We start from the raw sequence: 27,232 nt of genomic DNA on the forward strand, positions 1-27,232 counted from the left end.
GCAGGCTTAGTATCTACTTTTCATAATTATTTGTACAAATACAACTCAGTTATCAAATGTCAGCATTAATCAGAAAAAGGATATCAGCATTGCCAAAATAAATGTGTTGTAAAAGTGCTATGTCTGATTATTTGTATTATTCAAGCAACACCCAGACATCCTATTAAGTTAAGAGTTACACAAGGATATAAGAGACCATTCCCCATGAGGGAGTGTAAGACTAATTTATGATAAGAGAAAACAATTGGACATTACATGCAAATAAAAATAAAGGGAGAGGAAAATTAGGGTGGTCATGATTGTCTGTGACTGCATGTTCCTATGAGAACTATTAGGGACTTTTAAGTAAAGGAAAAAATTGTTTGATATAAATAAATAAGTAATATGATACTGGTGATCCTTACTGGGTATTTGCCTAACCCAGTGGAGATTTCTATGGTATGTACTTAGCTTTCATGTTAGGGTCTTATTCTCATTCACACCAAGCCTATTTGCACCATTCTCATAGGGATCTCCAAATGGCATCACTCAGACAGCAGCAGACAGAGGAACACAGCCAAAATACTACAGCTGGCCTCATACCACACAAATCTGCCATCTGCATCCAGCCATGTACATGCCCAGGGAGAGTTACAGGGGCTGAATTTCTTTGTTATTAGATGCTTGATACTGCCAGCACAACATAAAGGGATCTTGGTGTGACTGAGCATTCGTCTCCATCTAGCATGTTCTGCTGCTGCATGTTTTCAGTGCCACAGCCCTATTTTGTTTCGACATTAATGTAAATAAATCACTTTATTAAGATGTGTAGTTGAACTGGTGCTGCCTGGGATCACAAACATTACTGTATGTTTCAATGAGAGAAAGAGAACAGAACACAAAGATATATGTTTACAGAGCTATCTGCTCGCCAGTCTCCTTTCTGATCTGAGGTCAACCTGCCAAGTCATGACCTTTCAATTACTCTGAGTCTCTATTTATCAAGGGCACCTCCTAAGAAGTCAGGATGAGTTTTGGTCCTCTTTGCCTGCAGGAGGTTGTGGTCAGTGATGCAGTGATCCTAACTACAGAGCATTTAGCAGTTGAAGCAAAGTATTTAGTGGAAAAAAATATAAATCATATTTTTTAAAATGTATTTATTCATGTATTTGCAATGTAAAATCTACAAGGTAACCACAGGAAATGGCTCTGTCAGGCACTCAAGTGTCTCAGATTAATTCTCCCAGACAATTCCTAGCCTTTTGTGAATGTGCTCCTTTTTTTTTGCCTCCCTGATTCTTTTCCCCTCCAGTGCAAAGAAGCCTGGCACTGTCCCTCAGCTATTGTTTGTGGAAAAGTGGCTTATCTTGAGCCATACTTTTCCTTTCATTTTCCTTTTGAATTGAACCGTTCTGTTCGTGGGGCAAAGTCAAAACAGCGTACTCATAAATTATTACAGAGCCATTCCCCTTTCATCACAGACATAAACACATTGCAAATCTAGTAGGTGAAGCTGGAATTTCCATATATTCTTGGAATTTATAGCCAAAACCAAGTGAAAGTGCAGACATAATAGTGCAAAACAACCTCTCTGGTACTTCTCATGTAGGGTACCATCCATAATAGTGTTTCCATAATAATGACTATTTCTCACTATGAAATACAGCATTTGCCATATCTTTCACTTTTGGCATTCTTGTGAAGGATAATCACCTGAACTGACCAGCACTGTATTGCCAAAAAAAAAACCCTGAAAGAAACCAACTAGGAGCCCAACGACCTGATAGGAAACATTGATAATGTGTGATGGCCTGAAAAAATGCTATGTCATTAAAATGTAACAGTAGTTTATACTTCATAAGCCATTCTTCATATTGCTTCTATTACACTGGTCATCTCACCCAATCAAGTAAATTACTAATGCTGTACACGGAGAGAGAATGAGAGGGCTCACACCAGTGAGTGAGTTTGTTGCATTTTCCTCTCCTCAAAGTATTTTGCATAATTTTTAAAGGACTTGGCCTAAAGAAGTCCTCCCGGTAGCTCTAGCAGATGTACATATCGGCAGCAGCAAGTGCAATGTTTGCCGCAAAAGGTACTTTGCCGTGTGACCTGGAAGTCACATCTGGATGCGGGAACCGAGCTGTCCAGCAGCAATGCCAACGGGTGGAAAACGTGAGAACTAACAGAAGCTCAATTTGTCATGAGATTAAAAAACCCCACCCAACAACAGCGTCACACCGCCCGCTGGCTGCCCCGGAGCAGGGCTTCCGTCGCCCGCCCACTCGCGCAAGGACTACACTGCCCTGCCGAGGAGGTTTGCCCCTCCACCGGGGACGGGGAAGGATCCTGGCCACCGACACCCGCTCTGCTGCCGCCCCAAGCCCCGGCTTTCTCCTGGGGGCTGGAGCCACGTGCGCCCTGCCGGCAGCCTGCCCATCACCGCGTTCTCCCGGCTGGCGCTGCCCATGCCGGCTGCCCGCGGCGGGGCCGTCGAGTTGCTTCCAGTTCCTGGAGACCTGTAAATACAACTCTGATTTAAATGTTTGGGGGTTTTTTTCACTTCTGCAGCCTTTACAAAGTAAGGACTACCTGTTGCATACTCATGCGGCAGCGCTGGTGCTGCCTATTCAGCAGGATACCCCTCGTTTACCAGGAGAAAGGGCCCAGGGATGTCCGAGCGGTCCTATGGCTTCCTCGGGCAACGTGGCCTGGCACTGGTCCCGGACTGGCACTGCCAGTGCCAGCCGCGTAGTCTCGCTTGGCCACTCGCACCGTGCTGCCCGGTGCCCTCAGGCTCCAGCAGTCCCTGGGGCTTTTGCCTTTCGGGGTGATACCTTGAGCCTAAGATGAATGAAGCGGGAGATCTGGAGAGCCCCAGGTTGCTGCCCCTGCTAAAACCCCCGGCACTGTCCTTCCTCGGGCACGCTCCAGTCCCTGCCGTTCAGACTTGAATGATCTGAGCCTCTCAAGGACTTCAGGAGCTAAGCACGCATTCACCGCCTTCGTCTGACAGATAAGGCAGCCAGCGCGGCTCCTCCAAGGTCCCGCTGTGACCCAGTGGAGAAATCGGAAACATCCCGGCTGGTGCTGCTCTGCTCTCCGCATTAGTCTGTGCCTCTTTCCCACGCCTGAGCCTCTCCTCCCTTTCATTTACTCTCCGGGTGCTTTGCAAGTGTAAGGACTGTAATTTCATATCCCCGTGCTCCAAAAGGGCAGGACCGCGCCTTTTGTAGCTAAGCCACAGCCAGGAACTTGCTGATTCCGTCGGATACTCAGCTCTGCCTCTTGGTAAACCTGTGTCTGCCTTGAGCAGAAAGATAATGCAGTGGATGTTGTTTTGCTGCTGCCAGTCCCTGGAGGGAGCGTTTCCATAAAGTCGTAGCTCAGAAAAAAAAAAAAAAGAAACAACAAAACAAAGACTACAACAAAAAAACCCAGACAACGCTATACAGTTCATGGCTGGGAAATTAAAATCTCTCCCCAAATGAGGCTTTCTGACTGGAAGTGGCGGGCAGAGGCGCCCCTATAATAAAGCGTACAGAGAAAGTAGTTTGCCGGGCGGGAGGAGAACTGCCTGGCTGGCTGACTGACAGAGGGGGCGGATCCTGCGCACAGGCAGCAGAGCCTCGCCGGAGCGGCTCCGGCTGCCGTGGGGCTATTTCAGGAGCCGGGCGGAGGCGGCGGCTGGAGCTGGAGCCAGAGCCAGAGCTGGGGGCAGCGGACAGCGGGCAGCGGGCAGCGATGGGGGCAGCGGCGCCGGTGGGCTGAGCAGGGGGCTGGCAAGTGGAGGCGGAGGGAGCTGAGAAAACACGCCTTTGCCTCGGACTGAGGGGAAAAGAATCGGTTTTTTTGGGCTGCATCACAACTTGAGCAGCATCAAGCTGAGCCGGGCGTAGAGGGGGAGCGGGAACAGAGGGGAGGGAGAGGGAGGAGGAGACGGCTGCCACGGGGGGATTTGGGCTCGATTTATTGAAACAAATCAGTGCTCGGAAGAGAGCGGCGAAGAGGAGGAGGAGGAGGAGGAGGTGGTGGGGGTAGGGTGCAGGAAGAGGGAGCTCGAGAAAGAAAAGTGTGAGGGCTGTGGCTGGGAGAAACAGAAGTGATGAGAGAGCGAGCGGGGAGGCTGGAAGAGGCTGCCCGTCCTGCCGCTGCGCCCTGCGGGGACCGCCGCTCCTGCCGCCGCCGGGCGCCCCCGCGGCCGCCGCTGCCGCCCCGCCGCCCCCGGCCCGCGCCATGGAGGCGCTGAACGGCCCCGGACCGGGGCCCGGCGACGCGCTGCGGCCGCCGCCGCCGCCTTCGCCCGGCCACCACCACCCGCATGCCGAGAAGAAGCGGCTGCACCGCGCCCCGTCGCCAGCCAGACCCTTCCTCAAGGACCTCCACTCCCGCGCCGCCGCCAAGCCACCGCCCGCGCCCCCCAAGTCCCCTGGCCTCCCCGCCCGGGCGCCCCCGTCGCCGCACCCTGGCGCCCACCCTCCGGCCACGGGGCTGCTGGCGACGCCCGGCCGCCTCTCCCGCCGCCCCGCCGCCCAGGGGGGCAAGGCGCCGGCCGCCGCCACCGTCCCCGCCGTCGGCAGGGCAGGCGCCAAGGCCGCCCCCTGCGCCAAGCGCGCAGTCCGCGCATCAGAGCCGGGCCCCGGCGGCCGAGGCGCGGGGAGGCAGCCCGGCGGCGAGGCGGCCCCGCCGCCCGGCAAGGGCAGGAAGGCGAAGCGGGGCGCCGCGGCGGGCAGCGGCCATGCGGTGGCGGCGGCGCTGGCCCGCGTTGGCCACACGGACAGCAGCTCCGACCTCTCCGACTGCCCCTCCGAGCCTCTTTCCGACGAGCAGCGCCTGGCCCCGGCCGCCAGCAGCGATGCCGAGTCCGGCACCGGCTCCAGCGACCGCGAGCGGGAGCCGCACGCTGCTCATCCTGCCTCTCATCCCGCCGCCGAGCCGCCCCGCGCCGGCCCCGGCTTCGGGCGCGGCGCTCCGCCGGCCCCCGGCTCCCGCGGGGATGCGCTGCCCGCGGCCCCGGGCGGAGGGCGAGCCCCGAGCCGCGGGGAGCCGCCGCCGCCGGCCCCGGAGGAGCTGCAGCGGGAGGTGGAGGAGCTGCGCTCGGAGAACGAGTACCTCAAGGTGAGCATTGCCCGCAGAGCCTCAGTGGGGAAGGGAAGGGGACGGTAGAGGCGCGGCCCCCTCCTGCCCGAGAATGCGGGGACCGCGCCGGGATGGCGAGTGCAATCGCGCTGCACGGAATCACCTCCCGTGGGACCCCACCGTGGGACCAAATGCCCAATTTCACCCGCGGGAGAGAAATAGGGGCAGGGAGAGTCAGCCGGGCACCGCATCTGCCCTTCCCCCCACTACCTTCTCCGCGCCCCCGCGAAGTGAGACCGCGGCACGGTTTAAGCGCAGATAAGGGACTTAAATGGATGAGTGTGGCTCTCTGCAAAGGCCGATTTGTGGGGGCTGGATGCACGTCAGTCCAGTGCAACATGTACCGTGGCAATGTCACGTTTGGTTGACGTGGTGGTAGCTCAGCAAACCTCAACTCTTTCTAATGCATCGCAAACACTCGACTGGTTAGCAGGACTTTGCTTTCCAGGAACTGTTTTCCTCACTGTGACCCTTTAAGAAAAGCCAAATAAATCGATTCCCTCATTTGATGTGGAAAGGATGACAGCATTATGTGCTTTGTTTATTGTGTTACTTTATCACTGGAAAGTGAAGCCACTGGCTGTGAAGTACTTGTAGAAAAACAAGAGCAGCATCCTTGTAGAAAAATACCCCTGTATGCATCCATTCTCGAAGCAACAGAAAAGCTAAATTCAGGAATGCTCTGAGCTGGGTTGACCTGTGGGGAACCTTTAGTGGGACTTGTGTTTATAATCTGATCTTTTGGTACAGCAAAGAGACTGCATCCATAAAGATGTATAAATAGGATAAACTGAGATAATCATGTAATCACAGCCACTGTACCATTTGACTGCCTCTGGTGAGAACAATCTTTGTTCCCTGATTTTGGAAACACCCTGTTGTCAAGCCAAATAACTGTGGAAATCCATGTGATTTTTACTTGAACAAGGACTGGAGTTTGGTGTATAACCTTGGGAGAGAAGGGTGGTAAAGATGCAGACTAGGCTTGTTAAGGAGTTTTGGCTAAGGGACAAGAAACGATGTTCAGCATAGCAAAAGGGTAACAGCAGGGGTGCTGCAAGGTTCTTTGCTGGGTCTGGTGCTGCTTAGTGAACTGGAAAAAGGAATGAGCAATGATACAGCAAAATCTTCCGATGTCATTAAGTTTTTTCTTGCTTAAGTCAAGATCAGCAAAGACCAGACAGAACTTAATAAACTTAACTCCTGAGGAATGAGTGAAAAATGAAGTCAGAGGATGGGAAATAAATCTTAATATTCAAAATCTGAAACACTTGGAGGGAAGAAGGACTGAGTGTATTTTTCTGTTTAAGTGCATTACATTAACTCAGGAGCATCCTGAGAGATGGAGGAATGAAAAAATTATGTATGATTTCAGTGGGAACTGAACAGAGAATAACAAAGAAAATCTGATATTTTATAGATCTGTAGCTGTTACTCAGGTCAGTGAGTGTACCTGAGATACTGTGGGCACTGCTGGTCATCCAGAAAAGGATAATACAGAATTAGACCAATAAAAATTGTTGGCTCATGGCAAAGCTTTTATAGCACTCACTAGATGGGAAACTCAAGTGGTACGGAAATGTAATAGTCTATAAAAAGATGAGCAGCATAGAGAACCTTTATCATAAGCTTCTGTTTTACTTGACAGCCCAGAAGCAAGAGGAGGTACAATGAAATCATAACTGATAATAGGAATTGCTTTTAGAATAGGTAACTGACACTGCCATTAGAAAACATGGAGTCCAAGAACATTTCTTTGAATTACAGGATTTGCGCAAGTGTAATACTTTAACCCATTACAAAGTGTGTGTTAAGCCCTCTTGCTTTATATTGAAAGTGATTTTTAACTATGGGAAACTGAAGAAAAGAGTTTGTCTGAATTGTCTAGGACTGACCACTGTTAGGGTGTCCTCCCTGAGGGTCTCTCTGATCACGGGACCTGGTAGACACTGGCAAGGTCTAGGTAAAGAACTTTTTATCTGCATTATTCCAAATTTTTCACTATGTGCAACAGTGTCTTCAGATATTTCACCTTGATGTCTTCATAATCTACAGCAATTGTGTCTCAACCCTTTTATAATTTGGACTATGACTTTTTCAGGCTGCAAGGATGTTTGAGACCAGTAGGATAATACAGACTGCTTTCTTCCAATGGGCATGTCCTGGTGCCTGGAAACCCGTGAGCTCAGACTATTGCCTGTACTGAGGGAAATCAGTGCATTATCTGCTCTCCTTAGTTCTTAGTAGTTCTGATCCTCTCTCAAAATGGTTGGAGAGGTGCAAAAATTATCAGGAGAATTCTCAAACCTCATTTTCCTTCCCTAGGAAAACCTATAAAAACTTCTGCAACTTAAAACTGCATTGCCTGAGTTGTTTACTCGTGGGTTTGTTGCACGTGTGTTTTACAACACTGTTCTCTTGGTTGGCGTTGAAGTGAGCTGTGTTTCTCTGGAGGGGGCTAAGGGATAACAGTGATGCTGTCAACTGTAAATAGACAAATGATTAGATAAATCCCAGAAGAAACAGTTAATTTCCAGAGCATGGCCATATGCCAAATTTTGTAGTTTTCACTCCTCCTTATCCTCCCCTGCAGCTGGAGTGCAGCAGTAAGTGCACATAATAAAGTCTGTTTCAGGGAAATTTAACTTTCACATAGTAAAGTCTTTCCAGTATCTTTTATGTGTATGGAACACAAGTTGTAGAATATATATAAATATATATATATACACACACACATATCCACATACATAGAGCTAATGCAAAAGATTACTGGAGGTTAAAGGGTTACCAGAAAGAAACAAAACAAACACAATCATTTGTTTTTATTTCTACTTACTAAGTGCTAGAATGTCTCACAAAATGCTCCATGAAAGCCTTTGCGGAGCAAACTCTTTGCTGCAAACTTCTCAAGCTTCGTATACTGTTAGCCAGATTTCAACCTGATATGAAGTTTCCATCTTATGTGTTTCCTGAGCTATCAGGACTCTGGCTGACACTTTGTTTCCAGCAATCGGTATCTGGCTGTAAAGCTAAGCCTATAGGTGAAGTGACTGAAGGGAAGTGTTTACATTGAGAAGTCTCTCTTCTACTACCTTTGTGAAAATTCATAATTGATTTCAGTTTCACAAATTTCTTGTGCAGCCTTATTTCAGCTACCTATGGGGGAAGACTGTAATACTATAGCAGCATTTAAAAGGTATCACTTATCTGTTAATGTTTGAGAGAAATTTTGTTGTGGTGCCTGACTCTGGAGACCCAGGAGGTCATTGATACTGCTGGTGTGGTAGGTAAAGTTTTAACTATTGCTAGTCAGTCTTGTTAGTAGTAACAAAACACTACCTACACAAGTGGTTGCTTTTCAAGATTATTTTAAGTTGCCCAGCACATAAAGAAGTGTCATGCACTATGTGAGTCCTTGGGAAACTTGGAGAGAAGTTCTTTGTGGTTTAGAGCCCTCTAAAGGATGAAAGATCTTGAGGAACAGGGCTCAAATTTTAGCAATTAAACATGTTCTTTCTTTGTCTCAGCCTTACTTTAATTTAAACTGTTTAAATTAAATAAACGTGTCAGCAGAAACAACAGCGGTGTTTTGGTCACAACACATGCCCAATTTCTCTTTACATCCTTCATGGCCATAATGGGAAAGCAGCCTCCTACATGAAGCATGACACTCCCTACAGCCCTTACAATAAAACTGGTGCTTGCTGTGCTTTGCTTTATGTGTCCTTCTCTTTGTGCCTGTGTTGGTGTAAGTTCAGCATTCCAGAAATACTGCTCAGTGTGGACTAACACAAAAATAGATTCTCAACCATCTTGGATTTATCTTGCTTTGTCTTTTTTCTTTGTATACTTGTTTGTATCTGAGATATATTCTGAATATAATTTGAATAAGGGGCCACTCCAGACCACTCTTTCCAGTCTGATACACCTAAAGACGCTCTGACTTGTCTAAAATCACAATGCGTGTCACAGGAGGTTACCTTGTATTTCTTGACTCCCTTGGGACTGTACCTCTGAGCTGTAGGCTTGCGCTGAACACATAGGAAGTAATTCCACTGTTTCTTTTATTAGCCTTCGGGGAGCTGTGGATGTCAAAGGGTTTTGCAGAGCAAAAATGTTGAAAAGTGATGGGACCAGTTTTTTGTCTTTAGTAAAGGTTAACACGGTTAACAAAATAAAGCTTTTATCCTGCAGCTCCACTTCACATGCGGCTTCTCCCACCTGGTGACTGGCAGTCCCAAAGAGAAGGCTGACAACCCTGCCTGGGGCACAAAACCTGCATGGCTGGGCTTGGCCAAAGGGATGTCAGCTGTCAGAGGGAGATGTCACTTTGGGGAAGAATAGCGAGGCCATGTGCCCTGTTAGCCCCAGCTGTGTCCCTGTCAGCCCCTACCCTACCTGGAGGGGATTAGCTGTGTGTCAATGCACCAGGCAGTAGCTGGCCTTGGTGGCCCTCAATAGATACTATCAATATTTCACCAGCAAGATAAATGCTCAAATGGCTTCATCAACCCCAGCTGAGTAAGTGTGTTGAAACAATACTGTAGCTGATGCCTGAATGAAGCAGAAAAGCTGCCAGATGCTGCTCTTGCTCTCAGATCCTGCAAACTTAAACCAGGCCTGAAGTCAACAGGTCCTATACTTTTTCAATTCGCATCTTGTTTTGTGCACAAGCTTCAAACAACGTCAGATTGGTGTATGTAATAACATCGGGGGCCCAGGGACTTTAGGTTCATTAACGTATTTTGCAGGAGGCAAAAATAATGGTTGTTACTTTCTTCCCAATCAAAGCCTTTTAGAGCATATTCATCCCTACTGCAGTTCTGCTGTAAAGTGATATGGGGGATGTGTGTATTCCTTAGCAGCAGCATCTCCTACGTACAGGCAGCTTGAGATATTTAAAATATGAAAACAGAGATTATGTAAAATCACACTTCATGAATCTTGGATTTATCAAGGACTTTCTAGAAGCTCTGGATTCACCACTGCAACAGCACCTACCCACTGTAATTTCCATTCTTCCTCACTTCTTCACTCTGCCCCCATTTGATTAAATTTCTATTAAATAACCTTCTGTTTAGAAAATAGTACTGACATAATCTATATTTATGACTTTTGGCTAAATTAATAAACAGAGGTTTTTTTTGTTTTTTGGTGGTTTTTTTACGTATTGTTTTGTCTCTATTCATGCTATTTCATGCTGTAGCCAGTCTTTCAGTTCAGTGAGGGCAGATCAGCAGGCTGACCTCAGTGCCACTGGTGCTGATGCCCCTACCTCTGTCTTTATATGCAGGTTAGGGGGCTTACTCTGGGCTGGATTTAATCTGGCCCCTTGAACAAACATCCCCATTGTGCATATATTTTACAGTTCTCCAGAGGACTTGAGTAGTGGAGCACATTTGGTGCAGCCTTGGAGTGTAAGTCTCTATTTTATTTCTGAAGGAGTCTGTTTCCTGCATGCTCTGTGGGCAGAATACCTATGCAGTTGGTGGATATGATTGGAAAATTTACTTTCAAACCTTATTATGGATCATAACCAGACTGGCTGGGTAGACACAGCCCATCAGTTGTGCAAGTATTTCTGGTAATTTCAGTTGGAATTACTCAGATGACTATGGGTTACTTCATGTAATAGCTGCATGGCCTGAGTTTTCTCTCTCTGTCTCTCTTTTTTTTCCCCATAACAAGAATCATAAACAAGGTATATTCCTATAATTTATTCTTAATTATACTTCATTATAAATTAAACCAATAATAAACAAGTATGTCATCAGTAAAGGTATTAATGAGATAATGGCTTCTCTTCTGCCAGGCAAGTCTTCAATTTGCACAGTACAGATGAGAAATGACCCATCAGTATGTATCTGGGCTACACAGTGATGGAAACTACACACAGGCTTTCCTCTTTCAGCCAGTTCACCTTGGCTTGGTAGGCTGACAAGGAAACTGGGAATTCTAATTTTGTGGCTTTTGCACTGAAGTTTGGAGGAGTTCTGCAAATGGTGCTGCTGTTTAAGTATCACTTTGTGTTCGTACAGCCACCCCATGAATCTTAGGTGGGTGATTCCTATCACATCCCAAATAGCTGGCCCTAAGGAAGATGTCTGGGGCAAGTACCTGAAGCCATAAGCAGTTAGACTCAGAAGCTGATGTAAATTTGGGAAGAGCTGCCAGTTAGAAAATTATATTCTTTCCCTCACTTCCATTTTTTTTTTCTGATGACCAGAGTGGCATGTGGAAAGAAAACCAGTTTAGATTTTTCCTAAACATTATTCTTCCTTTCAGGACTCTCTGCCTGGTGCTATTCTTACTCAAAGGAATTGCATAATTACCGGTAAATTAAAAGGGATGAAGAGGATGCTCTCATCCCCTACAGGAATGTACAGCAGAGTGAAGCTCTGCTGCCAGCACTCAACCTCCCAATTTCAATTGCCACTTTGGGGTGCTGGAGCAGGTCCTCCCCGTTTAAGGAAGGGAGCAGGCTCTCCATTTTTAGATGAACAAAGAGAGATGGCCACTTTTTTACTTGTTTGTTTTAATTACTTTTAAGTGCCTATTGCGATCTCTTTCTTCGGTTTTACAATACAGAGATCTACAGTATGAAGCTCAATACCTCCTGAAAGAGAGCTTTAATTCTCACTTACAATAATAGTAATTATAAGAACAATACAGTTTAATGAAGTCAAGGATTTGGTTTATCTGGTATTTCCATCTGCCTGTCATCCAGAGCATCCTTTTTTGCAAACTACTGTGTTTGGGGTTGTTAAGGTTTTGGCTTTGCTGCATTTACCTTCGATTTTGCAAATGATTGATGTTTTCTTTCAAAGTGGCAGATTTGCCAGTTGAGTAAGTTGGACCATCATAGCTTCGGTTATAATTTCCCCCTCCAGGGGTCTTTAATTTAGCTTCCTTCATTTTCTATGCACAGATCACTTTAAAAGGGGAGCTTAAGCTGTTCTGGTTTTCTCTGTGCAATTGTAACAGTTCTGACTTCGAAGATGGTAAAACAGTTTCAGTGTCTATGGTAGAATCACAAGTGCTTACCAAGGAGAATAAACTGTTATGAACCCTTTTCACTCTTTTGTGGCCTGAAAGCAAGACTGTGTCTTTATTGGAACAAAAGTTAAACTGACTATAAGGTTATCCAATAGCCATAATTGTGTGCTGACTGACATACCAAATCTGAGCAACATTTTCCAGAGGTGACATGTTCCTGGATAGTTATATTTTAAGGTATAAAAATAGAACTTCATCTTGCTACTCAGAAATCTTTAATCTGTGTCTTTTTCTCTCTGGACTGGACACACAATGTAGGTTCAAGCCCCAAGCACTGCAGTAATACAGCAGAAAATAGGCTGACACTGTATGTAGCCTGTACAGGGAGGTTTCTGCTTTTTATTCAGTGAAAATTGTTTATGCCCTCGTGTTTGTGTGTATGTTGCCTTCTTTTAAAGTAACTTCAAAATCTCTAAATACAAGAGGTCAGGACACAGTCTGATTTCTATGTGAAAGTTTTTGAAGTAGAAAAAAATACAGTTTGAAAAAGAAATTGAATTCAGTCAAAACAGTATTAGAGAGGAGAACTGTGTGAGGTTTGAAAGTACAGTTTCCTTCATTGTATCCTAAATTTTAGTTTATCTGCAAAATTACGCTAGAGAAAAACAAACTCTGTATTTATAACCAGAACCAGAGGCAAGCACAGAAAAAAAAATCACTGACTTTGCTGATAAGGGGGATCGAGAAAACTCTGGTTTTCGAAGAGGTTCAAGACAGTCCTGTCTCCTGAAACACAGCTCATGCCAACACTTGCAACACTTTGGACAACTTCTTTGGTGGGAGAAATTCAACATTGAATTCAAGTTCCCAACAGAGACACAGAGTGAATTTTAAGGCTGGGACAACTTCCATGCCCACAGAGGGGATTTGGGAATATTCAGTTTCAATGAGATGACTGTTTCAGGGATTGGGTTGTTTAAAATTATATGAGTTTCACTTTCAAGATTTGGTTGCAATAAACGCTTTGAAATCAAATATTCTTTATTATTTGTCTTTAAAATTCAACCAGATTAAAAAACCTGACAAAAATGAGGAAAGTTTAAAAGATGAGCAATAACATTATAATTGCAGGCCACTTTATACATGAAAGCCATTGTTTAGTTCTTAAACATAAACATCAGACTATAAACCAGGTCTCATTAATTTGGTGGTGACAGTTGTTTTTCTTTATTATGGATTTGTTTTTCAAAATTTTAATTCGCAACCAAACTACTAATCTAACTTTAGCATTCTGAAGATGATATTAAAAAGTTAATTGAACTGAAATCTAGTTGAGGTAAGTTCAGCACCTGAATCTGCAGACAGCCCTAAGGAATAACTTTGGTCCTGTTCATCCCAGAGGGCGGTATTGGCTCTCAAAGGTAAAGATGCTACTTCTGGTATGAATATCTTAGTCAAAATATCTAGTTTATAAACTGGTAATGCAAAGTGTACTCCTTTTCTTAGGCTCAAAAGCCACTGCTACTCTCTAATCAGTTTCTAAACCCTCAATATTTTCTTCTGCATCTCTATCTTCACTGGGCAAATTTTTAGTTTGCCTCTTGAAATTGTCTATAAATGTGAATAATAGTGATAACTGTGTTTGTAGAAAAGAAAAACAGGTGCTGCCCCCAGTTCACTCAAGCATGCATTACTACATATTTCTTTTTAAAAATATACATAGTTTATCAAAACTTCACCAATTTGTTGTCTGTAAATTGGCCAGAGTATTTGTCTGTGTCCTGAGGAGGAGTAGATAGAGCTTGAACCTCAAATTGTTTTCAAAGAATTCTGCTGGATTTGGTCTGCAGAGCTCATTTGCTTCCTTGCTGTCTGCTGTTTGTGCTTAATTAATGTATTTGGAACTTCTGAGGATGTCATTGCTGCAAGGGTAACCTTGGTGACTGTGTTTACACTATTCCCTCTCAGACACTGTAGGGTGTGAGCATGATCCAGAACCCCTTGAGCTTATCCATCCACACAAATATCTTGCTCCTGGACCTGTCCCAGGGGGACTGTGGGACAGGATGCCCCTGCAGCAGAAATGTGAATATATTGAGAATATATAGCTGTATAGTGGGCTTGTGAGAAAACTTCTCTGCCCTTTCAGAGCATGTGTAGAGTCCTGGGTGGGCTGTACTGGTGGAGCAATATCTCACTGGTGAGCTCAGAGCTATAATTTTGGAAATAACAGCTCTTGTACATACCCAAAATTTAGCTTATGCTGTATCAACTAACTGAAATCAAACCATAGCTCTATAAATATTGGAGATTTTATACATGGATGGGATTTTGGTTAGAATAATACTCTAATTCTGACATAACTATCCTAACAAGGCTAAAGAAGTTGTATCCATCGTCCTTTGGTCAAACCTGTGCTCAGAGACAAGATCTTCCCTTTATTACCAAAGCTCCAGTGAAGCAAGATTAATGCATCAGTCTGGTTAGGCCATGGGAAGGGGGAATGGTTGAAAGGACTACCAGGAGAGTGTAGGCAGACTTGTTCATGGAGGAACTGGTCAGGGATCGTTCAGTCAAGGACAGGGGGGCTTTATCAAGGGTACGAACTTCATAGCAGTGCCCTCTCCACCTGAGACAAGTGTGAAATATTCTCTGGCCACTCTTCATATTTCAAGTGTGAAATGCTCTCCAGCCATCCTTGGTATTTCAAGTGTCATTTACATATCTGAAGTGAGGTGACAGTGTAGCTAGCGCCAGAACAAGTTCTCCTGGAATCTTATTTAAGCAAAGCTTTCCACAGAAAATTTGGTCTTTATAATATCAAACACAATTTTAAAGAAACCAATACCAAAATTAATAGTTAATTTCAAATATGCTCCTCTTGGCTTTTTTCTTGATATTTTTCTTCCAACTTTGTTCAAAATTTGTAAAGTAGAATTTTTTTCTCTCATGCAAAAAGTAGTGCAATACTTGTTACCCCTGTTCTTGGAAGACTTTATAACAGTTCTAGCTCTGGAGCTTCAGTCATGCACAGATTAAACAAATGAGAATGATGGAGCTTATCCTCTTCAGCCGTAAATCTTTAAATCTGACTTTAGAGAGCATGTGCTACTCATGGTATAATGTAGAATTGGGACAGTTCATGATGCCCAGAAAAGAATGACCAGGTTATTCCCACAGACACGGGTTTTGTTTTGTCCCTGTGGTCCTGTTATTGAAATGTGTGTCCACACAGCAAAGACCCACTTTGTTCTGCACACAACCCATGTGCCATTAAGCCTGTGCACAGTGCTAGGCTCGGATGGGACAGCAATTTCATATGGAGCAGTTCAGTATGTGGTGTAAGGATTTCTTAAATTTATCAAGGGGCAATTTCATTTTTGGGAAGTGCTGGTTGTTAAAAAGGCACATCACTGGGATGCTGAGATACTTGGTTAAGTAGGTTTACTGTGGCCTGAATAAAGCAAGGAATCAGTTCAAATAGTGGTATAATATTATGCACTTTTAATTTTAAAAGGAGATTGTAAAATGAAGGTGTTACCAGTTTCCAGAGACAGCTAAGCATCTGGTCTGGTTTTTATTATTAAAGCAATTGTAAGAAATATGACAAGTATTCATTGATTTAGTTCAACATAATTAGTCAACGTTGGGTTAAAACTTCTGTTCCTGTGACTTCTGGAGCTGCATGTTGCAATCTGTATCACTCCATTAACATGGTATCCTAGCAAACATGTTTCCTATTTTGCTCTCAGGGGTGAGATTTAGAGGTATGATGGAGCACTGTTTTGACTTCTCACAGGATGAGCTGGATGAACTTCGGGCTGAAATGGAAGAAATGCGTGACAGCTATTTAGAGGAAGATGTTTACCAGCTGCAGGAGCTCCGGCGAGAGCTCGACCGGGCAAACAAGAATTGCCGCATTCTACAATACCGTCTCAGGAAAGCAGAACAAAAAAGCTTGAAAGTTGCACAAACAGGCCATGTGGATGGAGAGCTCATTAGGAGCCTGGAACAAGATTTAAAGGTGGGTTGAGCGATTCATATTCACAGCAAAAGAAAGCAGACTGTGATGTGGCTCTCTGCAATGGAAGTGAGGGTGACACATGAAACAAGCAGTAGTTCTTCCAATGTCAGGACCAATTTCCTTCTGCTGCGGTAGAGAACAAATATTCAGCTTATCATCGTAAAAGGATGTGTCATTGAGTAAAAAACCATGTGTTTAGATTCAAAGTGAAAGAAATACAGTAAAGTTACATTTGAGCATTTGAAAGATTTAAAGGATCTTGTTTTACTGAAAAACTTAGCTTTACAATACTGTGTAAACAAAACCTGATACCTTTTCCCAATTCATGCTGTTGTTTCCTTCCTTTTCACTTCTTACTTATGCCAAATAACTGAAAAAAAATCTAGTCAAAGTTGTATTTCTTAATGTCTAATGAGTTACTTCTAACAGGAACAGACTTTTAAAATACCTTAGCAAGGTGGATAGAAAATCAAAGTGCTTTCCATAAAAGCACAAATCCCTGTAAAAATCATATTCATACTGGAATAGTTTTTGTATTTTTCAGAAATGTTTCCTTTAAGATCAAGTTAAGCTTTTTTATATCTTCTGTAAAGAGGGACTGCTTGCCAGTGGAATTACAAACATTTTGTACTTAAAAATACAAAACTGGAAACCATCTGAAACTGGAATGATTTGTTGTCAGAGTGGACATGAAAGTAACACATCAAATCACCAAACCTATTAAAATATCAGGCCTAATCTTTATTTTATGATAACAATAGAAATTATATATTACTCAGTAAAAATCTTGTACATAGATTCAAATGAAAGAGATATTGAGTGGTTTTAGTTAGTTTGCTTTTGTTTTGCTGACTTGTTGTAATTCCATAATTCATCATTTTGCATGATGTATCACCTTTCCAAATGTTTTTGGAGTAAACATCTATTCTTATTAGGCTGGACTCAGAAAACCTAAGGTAGCATATATTTCTGTGCTTTCATATCATTCTTGCCTAGTTGCGATTGCTGCTAGAGCAGCAAATTTGGGTGGATGAGACTGTTGCATGGATGTTGCTTTGATCTATGACCCATCAGCTTTACAGCACAATTCCCATCTTTTGCTTTATCTGTATGATGTGCTGGGACTTTGATGAGCAGGTTTGGTATTGGCATGTTTCCTCCCGCTGTCCCTGAAATTGCCATAGCATAATTTAAAGAGGGAGCTGGATAATCCAATATATGTTCATTCCAGTGTTCTTTCTTAGGAATGAATATTCATTTTGGTACTTGGAAGGCCTGGAGGCTTTCGTGTCATAATTGAACTAAAAATCTCTTGGCTGTCTAGGGCTGTAATATGCTTTTACTGTAGGAGACATACTGCGGTTGTTGCTCCCCATGGATGATTTTCATGCATTTGTGCTCTCCTGACCAGGTAGCCAAAGATGTTTCTGTCAGACTGCACCATGAATTGGAGAGTGTGGAGGAGAAACGTGTTAAAGCAGAAGATGAAAATGAAGTCCTTCGGCAGCAAATCATTGAGGTGGAAGTATCCAAGCAAACGCTGCAAAATGAGCTGGAGAAGTTAAAAGAGGTAAGAAATTGTCAGGAAAGCCATGCAGAGCAGTGTTGCTGGGTTAGATGTGAATTTGACACACAGGTGTCTTAGAATATTTCTTACATGGAATGCCTGTCAATATTGCTTGTACAATTACCCTAAAGGGCTCATTTGTTATATGTCCCAAGTGCATTGGTAATTTAGAAGCAATAAAGCTCTAGATGAGTGAAACTCTAGCTTTTGTCTGGACTTTTTCACAGAGCTTCTGTCCCATTTTAAACTGGCTCCTTAAAACCTCTCTTCCTACTACAGCAAAACACTTTGATTTGACTCCAGCTAGCTCTGGCTCTCCTTAACGCAGGCTGGGACTTCCACCTACTTGAAAGTCAAATGAGGTGTGCATGACTTGCCTCTGAGAGGATGGTTCAGAAAGGCAAGCCGCCGTTTTGGCTGGTACTCCTCAGTGGTGATGGTGGGAGCCACCAGCATGAGCTAGACAGCAGGAACATGGTCTGTAATGTATAAATAACATTGCACTTCAGGCACAGAAATACTGTCTCTTGAGAAAAGGGATCATTTCAACTGAAGCTGACACATAGTCATATTGGGTGAAGTGATGATCCTTGGAAACAACTGAGCTGAGGAGCAGGGGACAGTAAAGGAAAGCCAGGTACTAAGCATGGGTCTGCATCCCCATCTGTAGCAGTATTTCTGTTCTCTTAACAGTACAGCAGATTGGCATCTCACAGCCTCTGCTCTGTTTTAAACCAGATTGAGATAGAGCATTTAAACATAATGAGGTAAGGCATTTATCCTCTGAGCCCTGGTCAGATTTAGAGAGCTGGTATAATTATGTGTTATTTTAATCTTTCAAACATTGCTTGTGAGTCAACTGGCACAAAGCCTGGCTCAGTTTTATAAGGACAACCCCTATTTGATTTCTCTTGCATTTGAGTTATAAGTAGTCCAGTGCAAGAATTTTGGAGCATTTTGTACCTAACAGCATGATCATCAGCTGGTGTAAATATCAGTGTTGCTTAGAATACTTATAAACCTGACACAAAAGGTAAAGTCTGCATGATGTTTTAGCTATATTTCCTTCTCAATGTGTTTTGTGAATACTGTGCTTAATGGACATATCAGGTTACAGGGTCTGTAGTCTTTATTCCATACAAAAATACCATCTCATTCACAGTACTGAACATATTTCTTGTTGTTGATTAACACACAGGTCCACTGGGTACTGCTTAATAGTCTTTGGGATTAAGCAGTTTGACAAATCAAATTGTGGATGAGCAATGGGGGAAGCAAAATAGTCCAGCAGTGCTGAAGTCTCAAGCTAACGCTAACCAGGATGGACTTACCTTGCTACTTAGATTGCAACAGTCTAGCTGTGCTGGGAAGCTCCACTAACTCTGCTGCATTGCAAGGTGAAGTGAATGCGCCCTTACTTCAGAAGCAGGCCTTGGCCCCTAAGAGGCAACAGTTGGAGGGGAGCTAGGGAAAGGGAGACATAGATGATTGGATGTATTCATGCTGATCTAGAGATACAGCAGGGCATAGGATGGATCATAAAATGTAGTAGCAGTAGTAGTAGTAGTCTGGTTTCTCATGACATGAGTTGTGGCTTCTCTGGCAGTCAGAATTTCACAAGGTCAGAGTAGGTGAGAAGATGGAGGTTTGAGTCCTCAGCAGGTCACACTAGGACAGATAAGCCAAAAGCTGGAGAAACACAGCAACATGTGTATCACATAAGTATGTGTTTGCAATATTGTCAATGTCTCTAAAAAAAGAGAAATGAGTCTTGATTCAAGATCTGTTCAAATAACTACCAGAAGCAATGCCACCTTAAGAACATTTAATGTGTACAAAGCTCTAAAGGAATGTATTATAGACATGCCAGAGGGAAAGCTAGTGCTTTATGTATCAGGAGAAAAGTGACCCAAAGGCCATGTAGCTTCTTCCCAATCCACCCTGACTATGCATCTTGTCTATCTAAAGGCTGATATGACAGATAGAAGGAGTTTTTCCTAGCCAGTCCTGGAGCATTGCCTGAGACCCAGTTAGACAGTATTCGCTCTCTGATATAGCTCACTGCAAACATACGCTCATTTCTGTAAGATCCTTGACTATTCTCAGCCCTTTTTCTTTATCCTCCTCTGATCAACAGAAATGTTTTCTCACATCTATGTTCATGTTTATTGCTTAATTCAGTGCTAGCTTCTGCTCTCAGCTGCTGTACAATTCCCTTGGGTCCAGTTTCTCATTGCAGTAGATGGCATATATGTTAATTACCTTTAAAGTGTTTTGCATGCTGAAATATCTTTAGGGATTGTACACATCTCTGAAACCCACTCTTTCTTTAAAGCCACCTTTGGGTTTTATCATAATCGCTTGAAGAAGTAATTTTTCATCCCAGTACTTATTTTGATCTCCTGTGATACTTTCAGCAGGACTTCTTTGGTGTAAAGTGCATACAGACTCATTCTATCTAAATAAAATTCTTATTTCCTTAAGAAAGAGGCTTTACAGGTTTAACTGGAAAATTATTTTTGTCTCCTACTGACCATGTAATTTCCATTTGTTCTCTTAAATAGGTATGAAATAGACTTTTCTCTTTAGTCACTAAATAATATTTCTCAGTGTGTCTTACCTTTTCAAATAATTCTTCACTGCCCTCGCCTCCCCTCGCCTCTCCTCTCATCTCCTCTCATCTCACTACATACCTCCAGAAGCTTTTGCATAATCTATCAAAAACACATCTAGACTCTTGTTTTGTTTAGATATCTGCCAAATACTCTGTGTTTCAATAATGGGCTGTCACATAATCAGTGAGTCACTTAGAGGTTTTTTAGGGTAATGCCATCTCTTTCCCTTTACATTTTCCTTTTTTTAATAATAAATATTGTTCTATCGCTTCAGTCTTTTGCTGCATTTCTTGTGTTTTGAGCTAAGATATAAATCACTAAGGATGTTTAATAAATGCTTGTGGATTTTTATCCAATTCTGATGTCTTCCAGTTAGACATCATTCTTCTCTGAATGTCTTCATCAGTATCCTGGCATTCACTTTGCTTACTCATGCCACTTCATTTCCCTTTTTTTTTTTTTTTCAGTCCTGTTAGCCAAAAGATAATATGGTGCTTTCCTTTCCCATAACACTTCCTATGGGTTTTTTCCAGATATTATTTTTTATCACTCTGTAGGTTCATCATCTGCTACTCTTGACTGAAATAATTCCACTGATTCTTTTGAAGCTACTTCTTTCACTGGCTAATAACATTTTCTCACTGAATGTTTTTTAACTTTACCAACTGTACTAAGTTTTTCTGTTTCAGTCTTCTCTAACTGCTGCAGCATTGTGGTTCATTGAATTTTTTCCTTGGTTACATTCACCTACTTTTTCAGTTTCACTTTTTCAAATCTTCCTTTTCTTTTTCTTTTTTTTTACTGTGAACTTTTCAACTAGGTTCTGGGCTGCCCTCTGATAGTTTTTTTGTGACATTCTCCATCAGAGCTTCAGACTTTTCCTACTGCTGTGAATACTTCTTTGTAGCATATCGTGGGATGTCTCTAAGAACTGTCCCTTCTAGGAATTTGCTAGGATTTTCTTAGACTTAGCAAAGCTGCTTCCTTCTTACAACTTTCAAAGCAAAGGCAGCGTGCCCTCACAGATTCAATAAATACATATATCCCTGCCAAGGCTTGCTTGTTTTTTCTGTTGTTGTCTGTGTTATTAACATTGCCATTTGAGTCAATAGGCTGCCAGGGGAGAAAAAAATTACTCCAACAGCAAAAAATTACTTCAGCAACATCCCAGCAACTGTCATTTCCCCCTTCCTAATATCCTAATGCACCTCATGAAAAATATTGGTGTGTATTAAGAATTTCTCTTGGTCAATCCGCCGGCAAGCATTCAGAACACTTTTTTCTCAAGTTTTCCTTTCCATTGCAACACAAAATCCGTTGCAATTCTCTTCTGAACATCTACAAACCAGAACTTTTCTCAAAGGCTTGACAATAGCTAGTGGATTTTCTTTAAGAACTGAACATCTCCACTCAATATCTAACTCATCCAAAACATCATTTCCTTGGAGCCACCAGGGCATCTTTAGAAAACATCTTCCTTACATTTTCTCAGGAAAGATATTTCACAGATGATCTATCTTTTGCTTAAGTGTAAACAGTTATGAAATCATGCCTTGAAAGTGTTGAGTGGTCATTAATTCCCCTGCAAGGAATGCCTCTCTGAATAATCGTTTCTCTAAAAACTCCGTACCTGGGGAAGAACAAACCATTTTTGCTACTTATTGTAGAAATGCACTCAAATGGCACAGGACCTCCTGCTGTTCTCCAGTGGAAGAATGAGTTGGTTGCTTATTTGCAACTGCTAATTGTGTATTTTCTCATGTCCTTGGTCTGGGGTTGGCCTTGTGAGCCGGCGTAGAGAAAAGAGTCAGAGCCACGGCAGCACTGACACTGCTAGGGAAGGGTAGCTCCATCAGACTGGACAAAGAGTGGAGAGGAATAAGGTCAGGAGTAGCAGCTGCTGAAAGATTTGACATGAGTACTATGAAATGGTTTAGCAAGAAATTAATGAGAATTGTGTAACTGGGAGGAAAGGGACATTTATTCTTTGTGTGTTGGGCCATACCGAGCAGGTGACAGTCTCTCTTATTGCCACTGAAAGCAGAGAGACTGGAGGGAGAGCAACCAGAGGTGTTCCTTTCTGTCTTGCAAGGACCCCTGGTGCAGCAGCCACCTGCTGTGTGACACTGAGGTTTTCTTGATCAGCTCCTAACTTCAGCTGAAATAATTTGTGCTTTGAGGCCTCTGCTGGGACCATTAGAGAACAAGTGGTGTTGTCTGGGCATGTTCACTCGGGAAATCACTTCTAGTTGATGGGGAACGATGGCTGCTGCTTACATTTGCTGGTGTTTTTACAAATAAGGGTAGAGACAAAATAGGAAGGCAAGAAATACTATTTCAATTAATTTCTGCATGAGAGGAGAGAAGTACAAGTCTGCTGGCAGTTAATAATTTCTCCAACACATCTCTCCAGGACACAGACTGTGTTGAAAACCAGTACATACTATAAATGAGCTTTCCCAGGTTACCTGTGGGCTTTTTAGGGCAGTGGCATCCCTAAAGGCTCTTTCATCTGAGGCTTACTTGCTAATGGAGATGCTGTAATGCCCAAGCTTACTATCTCCTCCTCCCCTGCAGCACCTGATTCTGGAGGCACAGTTAAAGAACTGCTGCTTTTAACCGTGAAATAAAATTTTCTGTTAAAATATCTGTTTTAACAGAATGAAAAGGTGCATTCAGAAGCTTTTAAAATGATACAAGATAAGATGAAGTATCTTTCAGGCACATTATTTAGAAACAAATTTTGCTCCACAGTGCATGTGCACTACTCTGTTTAGCATCACTAAAGGTGGAGAGTATTTTGCTGATGGAAGAATTCAGCTCCATAAACATAATACAGCAAAATGAAATCTTAGAGGCTACTCCTTAGAGCTCAGTGTGCCAGTCTGATTTTCACTGTAAGTAGGGCATAATACATGCCACATGTGTGATTATTTCAATCTGAAATTACATTTCCCTCTTTTTCTCTTATATAATACAGAGATAGCATGTGAAGTGGTACACAAATGGCGAAGAAATTATTTTTGGTGAAAACACAACTTGTTTATATAAAACATTGCCTATGTTTTCATTAGCTAGGACTACATATGTATTTATTAATGTAGCACATAAAGTTTTTCAGTCATTTATCAAATGAAATTTACTCACTGGAGTAGGGCTATACTGAAAAATCTTTGATTTTTGTAATATATTAGTTTTTTTAACTATCAGTGAGTTTACGTGACGGGAAGTATATGAGAAACAAGGCAAGATTCAAATAATATTAAAAGGACTAAGCAAGAACACCATGTTGACTCAATAACCTTGCTTAGAATTTAGTGCTTGTGGCAGTCATAAGTAATGAAATCTTGTGCAGTAGTCATAACTTACCCCATTAACTGTATGAAAGTTTTACTGCAGCACCATTTTGTCTCTAGCATCTTTTTTCACTACAATAAATAATGAATTGGTACCTAAACCACAGTGAATGATTTATACTTGTTATGGCATTTCAGGAACTGTACAGATGGTGAAATGGCCTGCTTCTTATTGGTACAAACAGAGTGGAGGGAACACATGGGAATGGATCTGGCTGGACTCAAAAAATACAGTAGTTAGGAAGCAAACTTAGTAATGTGATTATTTTTTTCAAAGTAATTATATTATACATCTTCTTACACACCGTCCACTCTTTTTTTTTAGATATTCAAAAATATCACCTGAAATTTTCAAAATGCCCCTCCCCAAACAGTATCTGTCTCTGAATTCATGATTTAACAAATAGATTGCCACCAAGCTCTGTCTAGTCTTTTATTTTCTAGGTATTTATCCATGCTTGCCAGTGATCATCTGACACTACTTCCAAATCCTATTATAACTTTTGAAGTGAGTGATTTTGAGATAAAGAAATAGTGATTCTGCTTATCACATCCACAATTTTGTCACATACATAAACCCCTGCCCTTCTGTATCCTCAGCCTGAGCAGAGCCTCTCATGCCAGACATGGGTTTCCGCTAACTCACCCCCTTCATTACTCCCAAATCCTTTGAAAGACTACAACTGGCCTTAGCAGATGGAGAAGTTATGTTTAAGTGATGACAGTTACAGCAGGAAAAATGACCTACCTTAGCTGCATGATTGTCCAGGTACTGGTTAGTTATAAGAACACCTTTATGTATGGTAACTGAAATCCCTCTGTGCTCTATTGATCACACATTTTTCTTACTACATAGCAGAACTCTTTTGGCAACTAAAAGACTGCTGCTTTTTCAAGAGCAGAGACTGGCATGGAGATAACCTCCATGAAGCTCAAATTGTGTATCAGACTCCCCATCCTCCACTCAGTTACCAAAAATAATCCTGCTGTCTGTCACATGGGCTTCAGCAGTGACAGTGCAACAAAACTGTAGCCTGTGTGACATTTTCATGTGAAAAATATGGACTTATTTTCCATTCCTTCCCTTAATCTATCCCTAATACCATTTAAAATTTTCTTGAGCAAACCCTTGCAAAATATTTGTAGCAAATCCTTCAAGTGCTGTTCTGGGGGGAAAAAATTAACACATGCTCTCTATGTTGTAAATCATGTTTCAGTTTGGGCATAAGTCCCATGTGAAGACAGTACCCTCTGCTTTTCTTGCCAAGGTGTGAGCAAGACTTTGTTTCAGGACAAGCAAACTTGTGCCAAATACTGCTGTTCTGCGAACAGAAGCTGTGATTTAAAGCTGGAATATCCATGGCTAAATGTACACTGAAGCTGATTAGGAATATCCCATGTTGTTACACTCTCTGATGAAATTCAGATCAGCCACCATCTAGCAACTGTGGGTGGTATCATGCGGTGTTTGAGGGGGAGGTGGGTACCAGGTCTTTGCAGTTTCAGAGATACCTCATCCCTGCCCTCGCTGCTTTCCTCTCAGGGCTCAGAGAAGCCAGCACAGATCCTAAGTGAATGTAGCCTTGAGAATATGAGGAAGCTCCAGCTGAAGGACAAAGGCTATATAAACCTATAAAGAAACTCCCTTCGTTTTGCACTCAGTGCAAGCAGGCATCATTGGCAAAGCCAGTGCCACCACGCCTGGGAGGCACAGCTTCTTGGCCGCCCTTTGGCTGGCTCACAGTGAGCAGGCACCAACTGTTTTCCTCTCACATCGCCGGTAATTTCATTCCCGCTTCTGGAGCTCTGGGTAGCGGGATGGAAAAGAGGAAGAGACAGTCTGTCAGAGTGAGAAAAGAGCTTTGTGAGATGCACAGCTTATTCACAAATTTTCCAGATTGTCTGTGGTTTTTGTTGTGATGATGCTGCATGTAGGAATATGTGTTGCTTCGGAGCTTTGGATGCCACGGGACAGCACTGTCCGGAAATTCTTAGGAAGGTAAAAAAAAATTCAGAGCTATTGATTTTTGTCCTTCTTTGAAAGGGTTCATTATATCTCCTCTGAAATTAATTATTTATACTTGCTTCTCTAGCTCTATTTTTAAAAGGAGAACGTAACTTATTGCACAAATAACTTATGAATTATTAACATGGCACTACTCAAGCTGTCAGAGGTTGAGTGAGAGGGAAAGATCTGACCATCTTGGCAAGTTTTGCATTGCCACATGCTGTGGCTCTGGACTTTCCCCCTTCCATATACCTGGCACTGCGCAGGTAAGCCTGGCTCCACTGTCCAAAGCCTTGCTGGCTGAAAAGCAGCTGGCAGTGCACTATGCATTGCCTGGATCTGTCAAGAAGCTCTCTGCTCCCCTGGAAGGGAAAAATGGAGTCAGTTGGGGCAAGTAGGTCAGGAGAAGGATTTAAGTGGCAATAAGGTAGAATTAAGCAGTCCTGAGTCTTCAAGCAACCTTTAATAAGCGCATTTTGATTCTCCCTGTAAATAAAAGCTTTCCTTGTGGCACAAATGAGAATACTTTCACCCATCTTGCTCTTTTCATAAACCCAATCCATGCCAAAGCAGTGGCGTGTGCAGTACTTCAGCCCCTTTCTCATTTCCCATATCCCCATTGGCTTTGTCAGCAGTTGTATCCACTGTGCGCTCGTGCAAGGTCGGCATGTTTTTCACCCCCATTCCTACATTTAGTCTGCCTGAAAAGGCCTGGGAAGGAGACAGTATCTGCTCTGTTGGAGGAGGCATGGCAAAGCCTTCGCTTGATTTTGGTTTAGGTTTGATGTGCCTTGGTGTGAAAAACCCTGATGTTCCTTTTAGTATCCATAATGGGGGTTCATTCATTCTAGAAAAATGACACAATCTACCCCTAATGGGCACATTACTTCTGATTTCTGCGTTTCCTTTTCTTTTTACTGTATACTTCGTTGAATGAAAGCTCAAGCACAAATTAATATAAACATTACTAGATATTCTTACCTGAATATGAAAATTTTAGGTCTTGCTCCATTTATAGTAACCAGAGCTGGAGAGGATAAATTGTGTTGATATTTAGGGACATCAACATAATGTCTGTGTAGGCAGAAGCACAATGATCCATCTGAGACTGCCAGTTGTACGTATTGGTCTATTTAAGGCCTCTTTCTCAGGGATCACTCCAAAGTAGTTACAGTCCAATCTCTTCAGTGTGCTCTTGCTTCAGTCAGCTGTGCAGAGAGAAAGTGGGTCTTGTGCAGAGATTGGTGAAGACAGCTCTCCTCATCATGGTTGTATGCAGAGTTCAGTGGTGTCAAAGCCAGCAGACTTTGAAAGGATGAAGGAGGGAATAAAGTAATTAAATGATAGGATAAAACACTTCTAAGGCAGATACAAATCTGAAAACCTTTAAGTTGCTTTTGTTCTTAGTGTTTTTCTATATATATATTTTTCTACAAAAAATAATTGAGGATTTTTTCTGTTAATTTCTCCTGAAGTCTGGTCCAGTCTCTCCAGAGTCTGGTCCTTCTGGTCCTTCCCAGAATCATAGAATAGTTTGAGTTTTGAGAG

General features: G+C 42.8%; 1 protein-coding gene across 12 annotated transcripts in view; it reads left to right on the plus strand.

Annotated features, from left to right (window-relative positions):
• Positions 1–27,232, plus strand: part of MTCL1 (microtubule crosslinking factor 1) — a 120,960-nt gene that overhangs the window by 11,060 nt on the left and 82,668 nt on the right. For 7 of the 12 annotated variants that reach the window (XR_011697761.1, XM_071554799.1, XM_071554802.1 and 4 more), the window contains exons 1-3: positions 3,117–5,097; positions 15,914–16,138; positions 17,550–17,708. Coding sequence is in view for 11 of the 12 variants with exons in the window: in XM_071554799.1 (XP_071410900.1) it covers positions 4,216–5,097; positions 15,914–16,138; positions 17,550–17,708 (1,266 nt within the window). In the remaining variant the exon portion in view is untranslated. Of the gene's footprint in view, positions 1–3,116; positions 5,098–15,913; positions 16,139–17,549; positions 17,709–27,232 lie in introns of those variants that run through there. The other 5 variants (XM_071554803.1, XM_071554808.1, XM_071554801.1 and 2 more) reach the window with 2 other exon arrangements.

This window comes from Pithys albifrons, chromosome 4 (assembly GCF_047495875.1).
Source record: "Pithys albifrons albifrons isolate INPA30051 chromosome 4, PitAlb_v1, whole genome shotgun sequence".
Classification (NCBI taxonomy): domain Eukaryota; kingdom Metazoa; phylum Chordata; class Aves; order Passeriformes; family Thamnophilidae; genus Pithys; species Pithys albifrons.